Source organism: Nerophis ophidion, linkage group LG17 (assembly GCF_033978795.1).
Source record: "Nerophis ophidion isolate RoL-2023_Sa linkage group LG17, RoL_Noph_v1.0, whole genome shotgun sequence".
In the NCBI taxonomy this organism is placed as follows: Eukaryota; Metazoa; Chordata; class Actinopteri; order Syngnathiformes; family Syngnathidae; genus Nerophis; species Nerophis ophidion.
Window position 1 is genome coordinate 10602982 of NC_084627.1, and position 21909 is coordinate 10624890.

A 21909-nucleotide genomic window follows, 5' to 3' on the forward strand; every position below is an offset into this window, starting at 1 on the left:
CGTCGAGTAGCGTAGCATGTTAGCATCGATTAGCGTAGCATGTTAGCATCGATTAGCTGGCAGTCACCCCGCGACCAAATATGTCTGATTAGCACATAAGTCAACATCAACAAAACTCACCTTTGTGATTTCATTGACTTTATCGTTGCAAATGCATCTGCAGGTTATCCATACATCTCTGTGCCATGTCTGTCATCGCCGGTCAAATGTGGAGACACTCTGGCACATTCAATGGGGGTCTGGCGGCAGACACTTTGGCATCTTCGGGCCAGTGGTGCAACTTGAATCCCTCCATGTTAGTGTTGTTACACCCTCCGACAACACACCGTCTAGGCATGATGTCTCCAAGGTTCCAAAAAATAGTCGAAAAAACGGAAAATAACAGAGCTGAGACCCGGTGTTTGTAATGTGTTGAAAATGAAAATGGCGGCTGTATTACCTCGGCGACGTCACATTCTGACGTCATCGCCTCCAGAGCGATAAACAGAAAGGCGTTTAATTCGCCAAAATTCACCCATTTGGAGTTCGGAAATCAGTAAAAAAAATGTATGGTCTTTTTTCTGCACCATCAAGGTATATATTGACGCTTACATAGGTCTGGTGATAATGTTCCCCTTTAACACGGATCAATCGTCCTGCCCCCTTAGCAGAAAAACAGCCCCAAAGCATGATCTTTCCACCCCCATGCTTCACAGTAGGTCTGGTGTTCTTGGGATGCAACTCAGTATTCTTCTTTCTCCAAACACGACGAGTTGAGTTTATACCAAAATGGATACATGGATGATTTGGGAGACTGTCATGTGGTCAGATGAAACCAAAATAGAACTTTTTGGTATAAACTCAACTCGTCGTGTTTGGAGGAAGAAGAATACTGAGTTGCATCCCAAGAACACCATACCTACTGTGAAGCATGGGGGTGGAAACATCATGCTTTGGGGCTGTTTTTCTGCTAAGGGGACAGGACGACTGATCGTGTTAAGGAAAGAATGAATGGGACCATGTATCGAGAGATTTTGAGCCAAAACCTCCTTCCATCAGTGAGAGCTTTGAATGGTTGACCAAATACTTATTTTCTACCATAATTTACAAATAAATTCTTTAAAATTCCTACAGTGTGAATTCCTGGATTCTTTTTTCACATTATGTCTCTCACAGTTGAAGTGTACCTACGATGAAAATTACAGACCTCTGTCATCATTTTAAGTGGGAGAACTTGCACTTGACTAAATACTTTTTTGTCCCACTGTATGTGTGTATGTATGTATGTATGTATGTATGTATGTATGTATGTATGTATCTGCATTAAACAGGCACTGAGTGAGCACAATATGTCCATCATGTGTCATGTTTTAAAAATAGTTTTAAATTTTTTCGGACTATAATGTGCAATAATGTTATATGTATGTGTGGATACATATTCATATGTATGCATATATGCATCTGTGTGGATATATAAACATATATGTAGATACATCTCTCATTTCTAACTTTTTTTTACTATTTTTATTACCATATTTTATATGCACCTAAGGGGATCTGCTCCAATTTCGTTGTTCTTTAAACCTGTTCACTGCAATAATGACAATAAAACTCTATTCTGTGTGTGTGTGTGTGTGTGTGTGTGTGTGTGTGTGTGTGTGTGTGTGTGTGTGTGTGTGTGTGTGTGTGTGTGTGTGTGTGTGTGTGTGTGTGTGTGTGTGTGTGTGTGTGTGTGTGTGTGTGTGTGTGTGTGTGTGTGTGTGTGTGTGTGTGTGTGTGTGTGTGTGTGTGTGTGTGTGTGTGTGTGTGTGTGTGTGTGTGTGTGTGCGTGTATGCGTGTATGCATGTATGTATGTATGTATGTAGGCGGACAGGCGAGCCAGGACCGACCCGGACGTTGCGAGCCGGGCCAGACAGAACCAGCTGTTCGGAGAAGGTACCAGCAAGTCTTTAACCACGACCTGACACCTTGTTGTTTACATCAGTGGATTTTCAACCACTGTGCCGCGGCACACCGTGAGATATTGTCTGGTGTGCCGTGAGAAATTATGCAACTTCTTCTAATTGGTCCCCAAAAAATATTTTCTGCAAATCAATAATCATAATAATGTGGAGCTTGGCAGGGTAATCTTGAAATACTCCATTTAGGGCTGGGCGATGTGGGTTTTTTTTATTATCGCGATATTTTAAAGTAGGGCTGGGCGGTATATGGCCTTTATTTAACATCACGATATTTCTAGGCCAGGAGTCGGCAACCCACGGCTCTTTAGCGCCGCCCTTGTGGCTCTCGGGAGCTTTTTCAAAAATATATGAAAATGGAAAAAGATGAGGGGAAAAAAACATTTTTTGTTTAAATATGGTTTCTGGAGGAGGACAAACATGACACAAACCATCTTAATTGTTATAAAGCACACTGTTTATATTAAACATTTTCCATTGATTTGAGTATTTGGTGAGCGCCGTTTTGTCCTACTAATTTTGGCGGTCCTTGAACTCACCCTAGTTTGTTTACATTTATAAATTTCTCCGACTTTCTAAGATGTGTTTTATGCCACTTATTTTTCTGTCTCATTTCGTCCACCAAACTTTTAACGTTGTGCATGAATGCACAAAGGTGAGTTTTGTTGATGTTATTGACTTATGTGGAGTGCTAATCAGACATATTTGGTCACGGTATGACTGCAAGCTAATCGATGCTAGCATGCTATTTAGGCTAGCTGTATGACCATATTGCATCATTATGCCTCATTTGTAGCTATATTTGAGCTCATTTAGTTTATTTTAAGTCCTCATCATTAAATTTATATCTCATGACACACTATCTGTATGTAATATGGCTTTTAATTTTTTGCGGCTCCAGACGGATTTGTTTTTGTATTTTTGGTCCAATATGGCTCTTTCAACAGTTTTGGGTTGCCGACCCCTGTTCTACACCATATCGCGATCCATGATATATATCTCAATATTTTGCCATGGCCTTGAATCAACACTTGATGCATATAATCACAGCAGTATGATGATTCTATGTGTCTACATTACAACATTCTTCTTCATACTGCATTAATATATGCTCATTTTAAACTTTCATGCAGAGAAGGAAATCACAACTCAAAAAATCACTATTTTGATCTGCATTTTGTTGGTGTGTGACATCGAATGGAGATGTTGACATGCGGAGTATGCACTCTTCATTCTCTAGCACAGGGGTAGGGAACCTGCGGCTCTAGAGCCAGATGTGGCTCTTTTGATGACTGCATCTGGCTCTCAGATAAATCTTAACTGACATTGCTTAACACGATAAGTAATTAATGATTCCGCTGGTAATCACAGGGTTAAAAATAACATTCAAAATTAAAAACATTCTCATGCATTTTATTCCATCAATCCAAGAAGTCGCATTTATGGTAAGAAGTATTTTATTTATTGTTGGTATAGCTTCAGAATAACAATGTTATTAAAAAGAAGAAGAGACTTACTATACTCTAAAATTGTTAGTCCAACTTAAAAATGCACACATTTAGTTGTATTCAGTGTTAAAAAATATTGGTAACACTTTAGTATGGGGAACATATTCGAAGTAACAAAGACTTAATTAAGAGTTATTTGGACACTAGGGGACCATATAAGGGTTAGGGTTACTAACAAGCAATAATTCTGAGGTAATTGAGGGAAGACTCTTAGTTAATGGCTTACTGCTTGTAAAATAAGGCCATGCAGAAAAAGGCATTAATAAGTACTTAAAAATGACTAATTAAGAGCCAATATGTTACAAATTTGCATGTTAACAAGCAACTGATTAATGGTGAATATGTTCCTTATATCAAAATATTACCAAAATATAATATGGATCTCACGGAAATACATTTTTAAAATATTTGGCTTTTATGGCTCTGTCAGCCAAAAATGTTCCCGACCCCTGCTCTAGCAGGTGACTTTTCAAAGGATGCTACATATGATCAGTAATGCTATTTTTTTATGTTATTAAATTACGGTTGTCTGTTCGACACATTTCCAGTGAGGGTTGGACTCCACCAAGGCTGTCCTTTGTCACCAATTCTGTTCATAACTTTTATGGACAGAATTTCTAGGCGCAGTCAAGGCGTTGAGGGGTTCCGGTTTGGTAACCGCAGGATTAGGTCTCTGCTTTTTGCAGATGATGTGGTCCTGATGGCTTCATCTGACCGGGATCTTCAGCTCTCACTGGATTGGTTCGCAGCCGAGTGTGAAGCGACCGGAATGAGAATCAGCACCTCCAAGTCCGAGTCCATGGTTCTCGCCCGGAAAAGGGTGGAATGCCATCTCTGGGTTGGGGAGGAGACCCTGCCCCAAGTGGAGGAGTTCAAGTATATAGGAGTCTTGTTCACGAGTGAGGGAAGAGTGGATCATGAGATCGACAGGCGGATCGGTGCTGCGTCTTCAGTAATGCGGACGTTATACCGATCCGTTGTGGTAAAGAAGGAGCTGAGCCGGAAGGCAAAGCTCTCAATTTACCGGTCGATCTACGTTCCCATCCTCACCTATGGTCATGAGCTTTGGGTCATGACCGAAAGGATAAGATCACGGGTACAAGCGGCCCAAATGAGTTTCCTCCGCCGTGTGGTGGGTCTCTCCATTAGAGATAGGGTGAGAAGCTCTGCCATCCGGGAGGAACTCAAAGTAAAGCCGCTGCTCCTCCACATGGAGAGGAGCCAGATGAGGTGGTTCGGGCATCTGGTCAGGATGCCACCCGAACGCCTCCCTAGGGAGGTGTCTAAGGCACGTCCAACCAGTAGGAGGCCACTGGGAAGACCCAGGACACGTTGGGAAGACTATGTCTCCCGGCTGGCCTGGGAACGCCTCGGGATCCCCCGGGAAGAGCTAGACGAAGTGGCTGGGGAGAGGGAAGTCTGGGTTTCCCTGCTTAGGCTGTTGCCCCCGCGACCCGACCTCGGATAAGCGGAAGATGATGGATGGATGTTCGACATATTCCCACTTGAAGCAAAACCACCGCCAGACGATGGACCCCCTGCTGTTTTTTGGGGGAATTAATTCCTTCTTCATTTGTTACCAGATTCGCACCTTCTCTCTCTCGTATTACCACTCGCCCGACGCTAGCATCACAGCAAAAGTTACCCATGCTGCTACCTCTCTGCTCCGCGGGGGGCGTATACGTATGTGAGTTATGACGTGACGTATGTAAGAAGGCGCGCTTGCTGTCTGTGAGAAGGAGAGACAGGAAAGAGCGAGTAGAGCATGTAGTGTAATGCCAGCAGCTAAAAGAAACTGCGTTAAAACTAGGGGTGTAACGGTACACAAAATTTCGGTTCAGTACGTACCTCGGTTCATCTTTGGTACAGTAAGAAAACAACAAAATATTTTTTGGGGGTTATTTATTTACCAAATTTGCAAAATCTTCCACCAAAAATATTTTTCTTAGTGGAATATTTGATGTGAAGTAATGGCAACCTTGGATAGGTCAATAATTCATAATAACATTGATTTTGATTCAATATTATGTTTTGACCAATGACAGTTTGAAAGAAAAAAAAACAGCTTTGTTTTATTAGTCAACATTGCAACTTTTTCTAAATTACATTTAACTTTCGAGCTTTTTAATTTAACTTTTGTTATGTTTTTATTTTTAATATCAATCAATCAATCAATGTTTACTTATATAGCCCTAAATCACTAGTGTCTCAAAGGGCTGCACAAACCACTACGACATCCTCGGTAGGCCCACATAAGGGCAAGGAAAACTCACACCCAGTGGGACGTCGGTGACAATGATGACTATGAGAACCTTGGAGAGGAGGTAAGCAATGGATGTCGAGCGGGTCTAACATGATACTGTGAAAGTTCAATCCATAATGGATCCAACACAGTCGCGAGAGTCCAGTCCAAAGCGGATCCAACACAGCAGCGAGAGTCCCGTTCACAGCGGAGCCAGCAGGAAACCATCCCAAGCGGAGGCGGATCAGTATTTTTATAATGTGCTGTGGGCCTTTAAAACATTTGCTTTGGGCCGCAAATGGCCTCCAGCCCACGTTTTTGAAACCCCTGCCATAGATAATAAAAAATTAAATCTGATAAATCTATGGATATAAAGCAGAGCCTGGAGACCCATGCGCGTTTATCATAACTCTCCCGGTCTCTGCCCCTCCCTCACGAATGCTGCTTTTACGCGCACAATGTGTTTTGTTTTTAACCCCTTCTTAGCCCTGAACGTACATTGTTAATACACGCAACCATAACTCAAAATGCGGGACATTTCAGGCATTTAAGAAACTCTGTCCTGACAGCCCCGCAAATGAAGACATGTCCGGTGAAAAGAGGACGTATGGTCAGTCTATCCTAGCCCGGTCGCTGCTAGCATGCTAGCAAAAGAGGGCATGTCCGGTGCTAGCAGCGATCGGGCTAGGATAGACTGAATATGAATATTAACCGAATATTAAAGCGATCTTGTTGTTATTATAGGCGCTAACGCAGACAGACAATATTGATAACACACAGCTAAGTAACCCTGTGATCTGGCCGCGATGTCCTTCTGCTCCTGCATCATCATTACCATGAATTGATCAACGTGGACCCCGACTTAAACAAGTTGACAAACATATTGGGGTGTTACCATTTAGTGGTCAATTGTACGGAATATGTACTGTACTGTGCAATCTACTAATAAAAGTCTCAATCAATCGCGTGTCAGCTCGTCAAAGTTATTGTAGATTATAAATCATCTTTCTCATCTGGATATTACGAGGATTTAGCCGTACATCTGGAAGTTGTTCATCTGTGACATTCAATTCATACTCTGAGATGGAGACAAACACACACAACCGAAGACAGCGTCGTCAGGGAGACTTTTCCTTGTTAACCCTTTGTGTGTATCATAAGTTAATTCTTCATATAAATGGGAGGATATGGACATCCTATCAGTTGTTGTCGAAGTCAGAGCAGACCGTTTTATTGTGTTCGTATTTCTTGTTTCGTGATGCTTGGTGTTTCACTAAAACTGCATCTGTCTAGCAGAGCTTCTAAAAGTTTTAGCTCATCCTTGTTGTATTCAGAATCAACAACATACGTTTATGGATCATCATTTTTCCCAAAGTAGTCCTTGTTGGCTCTCACAAAGTCTGCATGATTTGCGTTGTTGGTGATGAAGGGGCCGGTGGTTCCTACCTCTGTCACGCAACGACGTGTCTGGCCAGCTCAATATCTCTCAAAATGGCTGGGGAATCTCCCTGAGATTGATACTATCTTGATCATATCTATTTACTCGCAAACGTTGGGAGTCTTCCGTTCTCATACATCAGATATATATCAAAATAGATAGCTTCAATATAAAGGAAACTTGTGTTTTTCACTCTACATGTACTTTAACTAACTCGACCCGTTTGCTTTATATCTACAGAACAATTTCCCTAAAACTAACTCAGTCATTTAATTAGCTTCATGCCTACCTAACTAATGTCCCTAAAGATAACTTGGCCCTTTAATTCGCAAATTTTTTACAGACCTAACATGGCTCTTTAAATAACAAACATGGCCTTTTAACTAAAGTGTCCAACTAACTAATGTCAACTAACAAATGCCCTTTTTACTAACATGTCCCTTTATCTAACGCAGGGGTCGGGAACCTTTTTGACTGGAAGAGCCAAGAAGCCAAATATTTTATAATGTATTTACTTAAGACCCATATATTTGTTTAACACTGAACACAACTAAACGTGTGCATTTTTAAGTAAAACCGACATTTCTAGAGTATAATAGGTCTCTTATTCTTTGTAATAACATTGTTATTCTGAAGCTAAATGTGGAGGGGGCGTGGCCTGCGGGCCTGCAGCGAAGCAGGGTGTTGCCAGGATCGGCCTTGAAATCAGCGACAGGTGTGTAGAAGGCCCACCTGGGCCTTCTTATCTAATCACCTGTCGCTCTGTTATAAGCGGCAGCCAGGAGGAGAGACGGGGTTGGGGCTGAGGCTGGAGCCAGAGCGCGAGCGAGAACGAAAGAGAAAAAGACAATTGCTGGAAAGCAACTGAGAGACTAATTGAAAAATAAAACAATATTGTAACCCTGAAACAGGCGGTCTGAAGAACCGCCAGGAGGGCAAGCCCCACACTAACCAATAATAAATAAATAACTTCTTACCTTTAACGCAAATTATTGAACAAGTGCAGTAGAAAACGGATGGATGGATTAAAAATGCATGAGAATGTTTTATATTTTGAACGTTATTTTTAACACTGTGATTACAATTGGAATTATTCATGACTTATCGTGTTAAGCAATGTCAGCTCAGATTTATCAGAGAGCCAGATGCAGTCATCAAAAGAGCCACATCTGGCTCGCGAGCCATAGGTTCCCTACCCCTGATCTAACGTGTTCAACTATTTAATGTATCCCTTTGACGAACATATCCACTTATCTCATGTCCCTTTAACTATTGTGTCCATGTAACTAACGTGTCTCTTTTAACTTACTTACTAATGTCCATTAAACTGTCTGTTCGCCCCTCTACCAGATGACCATTAAACAAACAAATGTCTCTTTAACTAACATGTCCCTTTAACGCCCATGTCCACTCATCTAATGTGTCCCTATCACACAGTGCTGCGGAGACACCAGGCTGCGGGTCTCTTCCAGCCGCCGCCCTACATGGGATACCCCTTCTTCATGATCCCAGACCTATGCGGGCCGTATCTGGCCGGCGGAGGCCTGGCAGCGGGCACACGTGCGGTAAGTGAGCATGATTTCACACCGTGTCCACCCACCTCACGGGTGGGTTGGTATTCCAACAAAGCCTTTAGAGCAGGGGTCGGGAACCTTTTTGGCTGAGAGAGCCATGAAAGCCAAATATTTTAAAAACGTATTTCCGTGAGAGCCATATTATATTTTGGTAATATTTTGATATGGGGAACATATTCACCATGAATTAGTTGCTTATTAACATGCAAATTCAATCAATCAATCAATATTTACTTATATAGCCCTAAATCACTAGTGTCTCAAAGGGCTGCACAAACCACAACGACATAAGGGCAAGGAAAACTCACACCCAGTGGGACATCGGTGACAATGATGACTATGAGAACCTTGGAGAGGAGGAAAGCAATGGATGTCGAGCATGATACATAATATTGTGAAAGTTCAATCCATAGTGGATCCAACACAGTCGCAAGAGTCCAGTCCAAAGCGGATCCAACACAGCAGCGAGAGTCCCGTTCACAGCGGAGCCAGCAGGAAACCATCCCAAGCGGAGGCGGATCAGCAGCGCAGAGATGTCCCCAGCCGATACACAGGCGAGCAGTACATGGCCACCAGATCGGACCGGACCCCCTCCACAAGGGAGAGTGGGACATAGAAGAAAAAGAAAAGAAACTGCAGATCAACTGGTCTAAAAAGGGAGTCTATTTCAAGGCTAGAGTATACAAATGAGTTTTTAGGTGAGACTTAAATGCTTCTACTGAGGTAGCATCTCGAACTGTTACCGGGAGGGCATTCCAGAGTACTGGAGCCCGAAATGAAAAAGCTCTATAGCCCGCAGACTTTTTTTGGGCTTTGGGAATCACTAATAAGCCGGAGTCCTTTGAACGCAGATTTCTTGCCGGGACATATGGTACAATACAATCGGCAAGATAGGATGGAGCTAGACCGTGTAGTATTTTATACGTAAGTAGTAAAACCTTAAAGTCACATCTTAAGTGCACAGGAAGCCAGTGCAGGTGAGCCAGCACAGGCGTAATGTGATCAAACTTTCTTGTTCTTGTCAAAAGTCTAGTAGCCGCATTTTGTACCAACTGTAATCTTTTAATGCTAGACATGGGGAGACCCGAAAATAATACGTTACAGTAATCGAGGCGAGACGTAACAAACGCATGAATAATGATCTCAGCGTCTTTAGTGGACAGAATGGAGCGAATTTTAGCGATATTACGGAGATGAAAGAAGGCCGTTTTAGTAACGCTTTTAATGAGTGCCTCAAAGGAGAGAGTTGGGTCGAAGATAATACCCAGATTCTTTACCGAGTCGCCTTGTTTAATTGTTTGGTTGTCAAATGTTAGAGTTGTATTATTAAATAGAGGTCGGTGTCTAGCAGGACCGATAATCAGCATTTCCATTTTTTTGGCATTGAGTTGCAAAAAGTTAGCGGACATCCATTGTTTAATTTCATTAAGACACGCCTCCAGCTGACTACAATCCGGCATGTTGGTCAGCTTTAGGGGCATGTAGAGTTGGGTGTCATCAGCATAACAGAAATAAATTCGTAACATATTGGCTCTTAATTAGTCATTTTTAAGTACTTATTAATGCCTTTTTCTGCATGGCCTTATTTTACAAGCAGTAAGCCATTAACTAAGAGTCTTCCCTTATAACCTCAGAATTATTGCTTATTAGTAACCCTAACCCTTATATGGTCCCCTAGTGTCCAAATAACTCTTAATTAAGTCTTTGTTACTTAGAATATGTTCCCCATACTAAAGTGTTACCAATATTTTTTAACACTGAATACAACTAAATGTGCGCATTTTTAAGTTAGACTAACATTTTTAGAGTATAATAAGTCTCTTATTCTTTTTTAATAACATTGTTATTCTGAAGCTGACAAATAATAAATGAAATACTTCTTACCATTAATGCAACTTCTTGGATTGATGGAATAAATAATAAATAAATAAATGGGTTGTACTTGTATAGCGCTTTTCTACCTTCAAGGTACACAAAGCGCTTTGACACTACTTCCACATTTACCCATTCACACACACATTCACACACTGATGGAGGGAGCTGCCATGCAAGGCGCCAACCAGCACCCATCAGGAGCAAGGGTGAAGTGTCTTGCTCAGGACACAACGGACGTGACGAAGTTGGTTCTAGGTGGGATTTGAACCAGGGACCCTCGGGTTGCGCACGGCCACTCTCCCACTGAGCCTCGCCGTCCCATAAAATGCATGAGAATGTTTTTAATTTCGAACGTTATTTTTAACCCTGTGATTACCAGCGGAATCATTTATTACTTATCGGGTTAAGCAATGTCAGCTAAGATTTATCTGAGAGCCAGAAGCAGTCATCAAAAGAGCCACATCTGGCTCTAGAGCCGCAGGTTCCCTACCCCTGCTTTAGAGCAATGGTTCTGAAACTTCACCAAGTACCACCTCAGAAAAAAACTTGGCTCTCCAAGTACCACCATTGTGACCAACATTAAAATACTGTATTTTTCGGAGTATAAGTCGCTCCGCAGTATAAGTCGCACCTGCCGGAAATGCATAATAAAGAGGGAAAATTAATATTGTTTTTAACATGGCTGTGCAGCACTTAAGAAACGTTATTGTTGTTTAAATGTGCTATATAAATAAAGTGGATTGGATTGGAAAAAACATATATAAGTCGCACTGGAGTATAAGTCACATTTTTTGGGGAAATGTATTTGATAAAACCCAACACCAAGAATAGATATTTGAAAGGCAATTTAAAATAAATAAAGAATAGTGAACAACAGGCTGAATAAGTGTACGTTATATGAGGCATAAATAACCAACTGAGAAGGTGCCTGCTATGTAAACCTAACATATTATGGTAAGAGTCATTCAAATAACTATAACATATAGAACATGCTATACCTTTACCAAACTATCTGTCACTCCTAATCACTAAATCCCATGAAATCTTATACGTCTAGTCTCTTACGTGAACGAGCTAAATAATATTATTTGATATTTTACCGTAATGTGTTAATAATTTCACACATAAGTTGCTCCTGAGTATAAGTCGCTATGAAAAAAACTGTGACTTATAGTCCGAAAAATACGGTACAATAGCGTGGTAGGACCAAGTACCATGCGATGAGGTGGGAACTTGTCCAGGGTGTACCCCGCCTTCCGCCCGAATGCAGCTGAGATAGGCTCCAGCCACCCCGAAAGGGACAAGCGGTAGAAAATGGATGGATGGATGGTAGGCCCAAGTATTTATTATAAACCAGGGATAGTTTTTATTTAACAATAATATTTACTATTTTGGCCATGGTAACATTACACACAGCTTGAAGAGTAACACTGAGTTTGAATATAGGAAAATACAATTCTGTACTTCAATCAAGTAATTATTTGGCGTACCGCTAGGTGGAGCCCGCGTACCACTAGTGGTACACATACCACAGTTTGAGAATCACTGCTTTCGAGCAGGGTTTCTTAACCTTTTTTACCTTTTCCACTCAAGTATGAACACTGAATTAGTACCATTTGATTTTAATCATTGTCAATAATTGTATCTGACCTACTTACAGTTTAATAGAAGAAACCTTGTCAAATTATTTGCAAACCGGTTAATCACAAAGATTATTATCAAGGCTTCGGTCAGGCTGATTACGAAAATAAATACTAATAACAATAACAACTAATAAAATACACTGCATAAGAAACTAATGCAAAATAAATGTACATACAATTAAATAAATAAATGATAAATGGGTTGTACTTGTATAGCGCTTTTCTACCTTCAAGGTACTCAAAGCGCTTTGACACAACTTCCACATTTACCCATTCACACACACATTCACACACTGATGGAGGGAGCTGCCATGCAAGGCACCAACCAGCACCCATCAGGAGCAAGGGTGAAGTGTCTTGCTCAGGACACAACGGACGTGATGAGGTTGGTTCTAGGTGGGATTTGAACCAGTGACCCTCAGGTTGCGCACGGCCACTCTCCCACTGCGCCACGCCGAAAATACATACATTAAAACTAAATTAATAATAATAATAATAATATATATGTTTCTTAAATAATCTGACGATAAAATTAAAGTGCCATAGAAAATACAGCATGACCACTTTAGTCATAATTTTTGCACTTATAAAGCTCCTCTAAGACTTTAGCTCCAGTTTTCTTCTGTTAGTTTGATGTTGTCATTACTGCCACCAGTGGTGGAAAGGTGTATTACAACTGAGTATCGGCACTGCCCATACAGACCACAGTTGAGAAACGTGTTTTTAGGGTGCCCTCTCGGGGCTGCTGGCTGCCCTACAACGTCTTCTGGCCATATGGTTAAGAAACACTTCTTTAGAGGATAGGAGAGCACTTCATTGTCACTACATTCCATTTTGAGCACAGACCCGTTCAAGAACAGACATACATTGTACTGTCTGTCAAAACAGCAACGCTGAGGGGTCGGCGCCCTGTAAAAGGTGGGGAGTGGTACACACGGGGGTTACCAACCATGAGACCTCCGAATTCGGGAGATGGGGTGGATGTGTGTGTGTGTGTGTGTGTGTATATATATATATATATGTATGTATGTATGTATGTATGTATGTATGTATATGTAATCCGTTCATGAATGAGTATATCCGTTCGGCCACCCTGTTTAATGGAGAAGTCTGATCTACAAAATTTGCAGGCAGCAAAGAGTCATTCAAATAACTATAACATATAGAACATGCTATAAGTTTACCAAACAATCTGTCACTCCTAATCGCTAAATCCCATGAAATCTTATACGTCTGATCTCTTACATGAATGATCTAATAATATTATTTGATATTTTAAGGTAATGTGTTAATAATGTTCACGCATAAGTCGCTCCTGAGTATAAGTCGCACCACTGGCCAAACTATGAAAAAAACTGCGACTTATAGTCCGAAAAATACGGTAGTTGATGTAGATGCCCAAATCTGCTGTACAGGTTTAGGTTTAAAAAGTCTGTTGGATACTTCTCTTTGTTGCCTTATTTGTATATGACTCTATTAAATGTTTGGGTAGAATTTTATTAAACAAAACCAAGTTTCTTTGAAGTAACAGACATTTATCCGAGATTTTATCTATTTTTGTAGAGGAATGTAGTTAATTATAGATCTGGCAACCAGCTTTATTAAAAAAAGTTTTGATTTTGAATTGAAAATCTCTTTAAATCAAGAATCGATTTTGAATTAAATGGTGTGGTACCCTAAGTTTTACATACATATGTATGTATGTACAGTATGTGTAAGACCTATCCACAAAGCAGCTTAAAGACAGTCTGTAAAACATAATCTTTGCAAAATGTTGACCAAAGAACCACCATTACTTGTTATGTATACCAGTGGTCCCCAACCACCGGGCCGTGGCCCGATTGGTACTGGGCCGCAGAAGAATTTTTTATTAATTTTTATTTTTATTGGGACGGCGTGGCGCAGTGGTAGAGTGGCCGTGCGCAACCCGAGGGTCCCTGGTTCAATCCCCACCCAGTACCAACCTCGTCACGTCCGTTGTGTCCTGAGCAAGACACTTCACCCTTGCTCCTGATGGGTGCTGGTTAGCGCCTTGCATGGCAGCTCCCTCCATCAGTGTGTGAATGTGTGTGTGAATGGGTGAATGTGGAAGTAGTGTCAAGGTAGAAAAGCGCTATACAAGTACAACCCATTTATCATTATTTATCATTTAAAAAAAAATAATAATAAACATTTTTTTTAAATTAAATAAACATAAACAACACAATATACACTTACAATTAGTGCACCAACCACAAAAACCTCCCTTTTTCATAACAAAAACGTCCCTTTTTCATGACAAAAATAAAAAAAGATCCCATCCCTCCGGGCCGCGGGACAAATTATTAAGCGTTGACCGGTCCGCGGATACAAAAAGGTTGGGGACCCCTGATGTAGACTACAATGAAGTGTTTTTTACGTAGAGAAAAGATATCATAACATGGCGCCTTTTAAGTTGCAGAACATGTGTCGTGTTTCGCACATTGAGGAGGCCTCAACATGTCTTCCATACACGCACACACACACAATATGTAGGAAGGTACCGTATTTTCCGCGCTATAAGCCGCCCCGTGTTATAAGCCGCACCTTCAATGAATGGCATATTTAAAAACTTTGTAAACCTATAAGCCGCACCGGGTCATAAGCCGCGCCCACGCTGCGCTAAAGGGAATGTCAAAAAAACAGTCGGATAGGTCAGTCAAACTTTAATAATACAAACCAGTGTGCGAATGTGCAATCACAACAATAGTAACACTCAAAATATTGCAGAGCAATAGCAACATCAATAACTCAACTTTGCTCGAACGTTAATGTCACAGCACACAAAATAAACATTTAAAGCTCACCTTCAGAAGTTATTCCTCATCCATAAATCCCACAAATTTTTCTTCTTCGGTGTCTGAATTAAAAAATTGGGCGAATACGGCATCCAAAATGGTCGAAGTCATCAGAGTCAGTGTCCGGCAGTTCCATGAATCCTGCCTTCTTGGCCGGATCTTTTTTCAGCTATCTTGTTTTTACAATATGCGTGGAAAGTAGCCAGCTTTTCTTGAAAGTCTTTTGGCAGTTGCTGGGAAATAGTAGTCCGTGTGCGGATGGAGAGATTGCGTCTTTTCATGAAGCGGAAACACCAAGAAGCACCAACTTTAAAATCATCCAAGTGAAGTTCGCTTGCTGGCGCTGTTGCTTTCATTGGAATAGTGATGGTGCTGACACTTCTGCTTGCTGCTCTCTGCTCAACTACCCACTGTTCCAGTTTGTCCTCCAACTGTTGCCATCTTGCTTTGTTCCCTCAAACTCTGTGTTGTCTTCTTTACTTGGCGCAGGTCATCTTGTTGCTTCCTCCACCTAAGCACCATTGATTCATTTATGTTCAATTCTCTCGCTGCTGCTCTATTTCCGTGTTCTTCTGCGTGACTTATTTCCTTGAGTTTGAATTCTGCGTTGTACGCGTGTCTTTTAGTAGGAGCCATTTTGTGGTCGTCTTTACAGAAACACACAAATGAAATGAATCGGATTAGCCGCGCGCTTCTTCTTCTACGGGGGCGGTTGCGTACCGTAGAAGAAGAAGCGCTTCCTCTTTCCAGGTGGGCGGGCGCTTACCTTGGCGGTTGCTTACCGTAGAAGAATAAGCGCTTCCTCTTCTACGGGGAAAAAAGATGGCGGCTGTTTACCGTAGTTGCGAAACCTAAACTATGAAAATAAATATTTATATTAATACATATATAAGGCGCACCGGGTTATAAGCCGCATTGTCATCTTTTGAGAAAAATTTTTGTTTTTAGGTGCGGCTTGTAGCGCGGAAAATACGGTACACTAACTTGTAGCCTGATAAATATAGCTCCTCAACACTACAAGCAATCATGTGCATTGCAGGTATTGGAACATGCCCTGTTAGCTGCATGCTAGCTTTACTTTAACATACTGTTTACGCTCCTTATGTGGGTGTTTGCCTATAACATATTTTTTACCTTGCAGCTTTCTGCAATGTTCTCCAATAAGGCGTTGACAAAGAACCAAGTGTGTCACCTCAAACTCTAAACACCTTTCTTCGAAAAGCTAACTGCGGCCCAAGTCCGTTCCGCAAAATAACGTGTGTGTGCGCGGATTTTCCTGGAATTTCCAACAGCTGGATCCAGTTAGCACTCTCAGCCAGAACTTCCTCGTGCCTCTGAATAGAGGACTGTGTGTGTGTGTGTGTGTGTGTGTGTGTGTGTGTGTGTGTGTGTGTTTGGTGTGTGTGTGCGACAGGGGACCCTAGGGTGGCACTGTAACGCATTTTGGTGCTGAGCCTTCCAGCCAGAGTGAGACGTCTTCTCCCGTTAAAGGGCAACAATGTCCTCAGGGGGCGGTGCGATTTCTGGTGGTGGCGCAATTCGCTTTATTAAGTCGTGTGGTCATCTCAACCCCCCAAATTGTCCTTTTTGTTGTCTACACAAATAATGACAACAAGGGCAGACAACAAGTTTTTGTCAAAGTTGATCAACTTCTCAGTTTATGTCCACATCATTTCACTATCTAGGTGAGAGGCATTATTTTTGGTGTAGGATTTCTCACATCTGAGCTTGTGATTTTGGCAAGAAAGCAGCTCAGCAGCAGCATAAGGAAGTTACCTCTCTCTCATCAATGCACTGCTAAATGTAGCTCCTTAACATCAGCGCTTATTATACCGTATTTTTCGGAGTATAAGTCTCTCAGGAGTATAAGTCGCACCTGCTGAAAATGCATAATAAAGAAGGGAAAACACATATATAAGTCACAGTGGAGTATAAGTCGCATTTTGGGGGGAAATTTATTTGATAAAACCCAACACCAAGAATAGACATTTGAAGGCCAATTTAAAATAAATAAAGAATAGTGAACAACAGGCTGAATAAGTGTACGTTATATGAGGCATAAATAAGCAACTGCTATGTTAACCTAACATATTATGGTAAGAGTCATTCAAATAACTATAACATATAGAACATGCTATACATTTACCAAACAATCTGTCACTTCTAATCGATAAATCCGATGAAATCTTACGTCTAGTCTTTTACGTGAAAGAGCTAAATAATATTATTTGATATTTTAGGGTAATGTGTTAATAATTTCACACATAAGTCGCTCCTGAGTATAAGTCGCACCCCCTGGCCAAACTATGAAAAAAACTGCGACTTATAGTCCAAAAAATTTACGGAAACAACAATATCGCTAATACTGGTTAATATTCAGGTCATGACATGTAAACGGCGTATTGTATGCGCTTTTTGGATGTTTATTATTGGGGTTTTATATACGCAATGATGTCATTGCACCCACTGACTCCATTGTAAGCTGACTTTTATTTAAGTTTTTTTTTTCAAGTTAGAATGCATTAAAAAAAGAAAAAAAAACATGTGTTCTTGTCAATCGTAAGAATTGTCAAAAGTCTAATAAAAACAAGTGCAGCTTCCGTGTACACACAAGGGTTAACCATTGTGCGGTTTTCGGTTCTGTGGGACCCGATTTCATTTTTTATTAAAAGAAAAATGATACAATTAATTAATTTTTCAAATTGAGACTCACTGACTTTGGCTCATTTACTGTGAAGAACATATATCAGAATACCGTATTTTTCAGACTATAAGTCACAGTTTTTTTCATAGTTTGACCGGGGGTGCGACATATACTCCGGAGCGACTTATGTGTGATATTATTAACACATTACCGTAAAAAAATCAAATAATGTTATTTATCTCATTCGCGGAAGAGACAAAGAAAATGTCAGCAATCGTCACACACACGTCAACCAATAAGAATTCGGCGGGTCATGGGAGAAGTGCATTGTGGGTCATGGGATGCCACCTGCTATATACTACTGCAGTAGCTATTGAAATGGATAATTTCATCGTTGGCGGTCACTTATAAAAACTGAGAAGGGCTGAACAAAAATGGCACCGAAAAGGAAATCATGTACAAGCTGGACGTAGTGAAATATGCAGCAGAAAACGACAAGAGTAAGCGCCGCATACCTTTTGGAGTTGGCAGAGTTGTTAAGAAGCGACATCAAGGAAGAAGATTTCATGGGATTTATCGATTAGGAGTGACAGATAGTTTGGTAAAGTTATAGCATGTTCTATATGTTATAGTTATTTGAATGACTCTTACCATAATATGTTATGTTAACATAGCAGGCACCTTCTCAGTTGGTTATTTATGCCTCATATAACGTACACTTATTCAGCCTGTTGTTCACTATTCTTTATTTATTTTAAATTGCCTTTCAAATGTCTATTCTTGCTTTTGGATTTTATCAAATACATTTCCCCCAAAAATAGATAGTACTTTATTGATTCCTTCAGGAAAATTAAAATTCCAGCAGCAGTGTACAGAGTTGAGATCAATTTAAAAAAGTAAAAAGTAAATAATGGGGGTTTAAAAGGAAACAAAATAGAGAAATATTAAAAAAAGAATAAAAACAATGGGAATAACAATATAACAGTAAAATAAGAATATAACAAGACAAAGTAGGCAGTAGTGACCATGTTATGAAAACGTATTGCACTGTTATTGCTTTGCATCCCCTGTCATCCTAGTACCCCCCGTGCCCCGTCCCAGAGAGGAGTTGTACAGTCTAATGGCGTGTGGGACAAAGGAGTTTTTGAGTCTATTAGTCCTGCACTTGGGATGAAGCAGTCTAGCACTGAACAGGCTCCTCTGGCTACTGATAACGCTATGCAGAGGGTGACTGGCATCATCCAGGATGCTCACTAGTTTGTCAACAGTCCTCTTCTCTGCCACCCTCACCAGTGAGTCCAGTTTCATTCCCATTGTAGAACCGGCCCGCCTGATCAGTTTCTCAAGTCTGGAGCTGTCCTTCTTAGATGTACTGCCCCCCCAGCACACTACCATGTAGAACAGAACACTGGCAACCACAGACTGGTAGTACATCCACAGGAGTTTTCTACAAATGTTGAAGGAGTGCAGTCTCCTGAGGAAGTACAGCCTGCTCTGTCCTTTCTTGTACTGGTGGTCCGTGTTAACAGTCCAGTCCAGCTTATTGTCCACCCAAACCCCGAGGTACTTGAATGAGTCCACGGTCTGTACCTCAACTCCCTCGATCATAATAGGTTGTGACCGTGGACTTGACCTCCCAAAGTCAATGACCAGCTCCTTGGTCTTTGACGGATTGAGCTGCAAGACGTTCGTGTGGCACCAGACAACAAAGTCCCTCACCAGGTTCCGAAACTCCTCCTCTCTGCCGTCCCTGATACACCCGACGATGGCTGTGTCATCCGCATACTTCTGGATGTGACACAGCTCTGAGTTGTGAATGCGACTTATACTCCAGTGCGACATATGTTTTTTTCCTTCTTTATTATGCATTTTCGGCCAGTGCGACGTGTACTCTAAAACGACTTATAATCCGAAAAATACGGTACATATTTAATGACCACACACCATACACCCCCGCTACACATTTCTATTACATATAAGATGTCCAGGTCCACTGGACCCAGGGCTAATAGAAGTGTGGAAATTAATGTTCTGTGTAATTGCACACACACACACACAGGAGGAGGACAGAATGTAGGTACACAGAACATCAGAGGGTCAAATGTGCGAGAAAATGAGAGCCGACAGTGTTGACAAACAATGTTGCAACCTGGTGTAGGAACCGCAGGTGCAGAAGCACAAAAGAAGAATGGCTTATTTTATCTAGTTGTTGTTTATAAACTCACTGGGTTCGAAAAAAGCCAAAGTCAAGATAAATTCAAAATGCATGCCTTACAAGACTCCGTTCCGTGTGTGTTTTCAGTATCTGCCCTTTCAGTGGCCCCTGCTGGACGTTCCAGGAAGAGCAGTCATGAGAGACTCTGCCACACCCACACACCTGGTGAGACCCTTACTGACACCTGGTGGCTACCTGACACCACTGCAGCCACTGACGTGTGTTTGTGCGTTGTAACAGTCCAGCGGCGCGCCGCCTCACATGGGTCACCTGCACCCTCTACTGTCCTACTGCCCTGAGGCCTTCTCCCCCCAGAGGGCGTCGCCAAGCTTTTCGCCCGAAACAGGTGGGCGATGACACGTGGCTTTGAGACCTTGTGAGCTCACGCGCGCAGAAAACGCTAGATATGTTATTGTCACATGTTCTACAGCAGGCGTGTCCAGGCCACCGCGTGCCGCCTGCTATGCAGTCTCTCCTGGGAGCGTGGCTCAGATGCCTCACACTTTTGATTGGTTGTGAGTACAAACAGGGTGTGTGTGTGTTTTCTTGTATTTGTACCCTTCTTGAGACACCAACAAGGAAAAGTAGCTTCCATATGAGGACCGGTGAACAAGTTAGGGCCGAAATCATGGTCCCAATACGGAAAACCATTGCATCTAGTAGAGAGCCAAATACTAGAGTGTGTGAACATTGCTCCAAAGTCAGGATTTTTAAAAATTTAATATGCATACAAACATAAACATTGACAGGTGCAAAGGCAGTAATATATGATAAAACAAGACAGCAGCTAAAGAAGGACTTCCCTATTCAATACCGAAAAATTTATTTTAGCTGATTCTACGAGTTTCGGTGCTGACGTAAGACAACCCGCATCTTATATGTGACCATCGATAAACAAATACACTACGATACTATAGTGGCCATTAACAGTTAGCTTCTGCTTTTGGGTTTCCCAAAGTGCAGCACAGGGGCCTTCTGTGGTCCGTGACTCATTTGTCATCGGCCTTAAGCACATTGTGAGAAACAAAACATAAAGATCTCATTTGTGGTGAAATCTATCAAAATTAAGGGTGGTCCCAAAAAGGAGAGATTTTTCAAATTGGCTTCACGGTGGCAGAGGGGTTAGTGCGTCTGCCTCACAATACGAAGTTCCTGCAGTCCTGGGTTCAAATCCAGGCTCGGGATCTTTCTGTGTGGAGTTTGCATGTTCTCCCCGTGAATGCGTGGGTTCCCTCCGGGTACTCCGGCTTCCTCCCACTTCCAAAGACATGCACCTGGGGGATAGGTTAATTGGCAACACTAAATTGGCCCTAGTGTGTGAATGTGAGTGTGAATGTTGTCTATCTGCGTTGGCCCTGCGATGAGGTGGCGACTTGTCCAGGGTGTACCCTGCCTTCCGCCCGATTGTAGCTGAGATAGGCGCCAGCGCCCCCCGCGACCCCTGAAAGGGAATAAGCGGTAGGAAATGGATGGATGGACTATGTCGGGTTTAAAAGTGCTCCCCCTCTGGCCAACATATGTAATACCATATGTGTGCAAGAAATTGAAATGTGGCCCGTTTGGCCAAAATTTGTTTAAAAAAAAAAAAAAAGAGAGAGACAGAGAGGGACATAATGTAATAAGTGGAAGTAGATAATGAAGATGGAAAACCAATTACACAGAAAAAAATGAACTAGCAGCAGTCTTTTTCTCACAATGTGTCAACTTTTTGTGGGGCGGTATAGCTCGGTTGGTAGAGTGGCCTTGCCAGCAACTTGAGGGTTGCAGGTTCGATTCCCGCTTCCGCCATCCTATTCACTGCCGTTGTGTCCTTGGGCAAGACACTTTACCCACCTGCTCCCAGTGCCACCCACACTGGTTTAAATGTAACTTAGATATTGGGTTTCACTATGTAAAGCGCTTTGAGTCACTAGAGAAAAGCGCTATATAAATATAATTCACTAAACTTTTTTCTTATAAAATTGGGAACAATTTCTCCTATTCTTTCCGTTTCTGTAATATTGCAATATTTTCTCA

The 21909-nt window shown here is 41.6% G+C and overlaps 1 protein-coding gene across 2 annotated transcripts in view; it reads left to right on the plus strand.

The window, feature by feature from the left end:
• The window catches only part of tcf7l1a (transcription factor 7 like 1a), a 32156-nt gene that overhangs the window by 3080 nt on the left and 7167 nt on the right, over window positions 1–21909 (plus strand). Inside the window, exons 2-6 of one of the 2 annotated variants that reach the window (XM_061876213.1) lie at window positions 1846–1915; window positions 8564–8691; window positions 19981–20058; window positions 20134–20239; window positions 20327–20408. In XM_061876213.1, the coding sequence (XP_061732197.1) occupies window positions 1846–1915; window positions 8564–8691; window positions 19981–20058; window positions 20134–20239; window positions 20327–20408 (464 nt within the window). Of the gene's footprint in view, window positions 1–1845; window positions 1916–8563; window positions 8692–19980; window positions 20059–20133; window positions 20240–20323; window positions 20409–21909 lie in introns of both variants that reach the window. The other variant, XM_061876211.1, reaches the window with a different exon arrangement.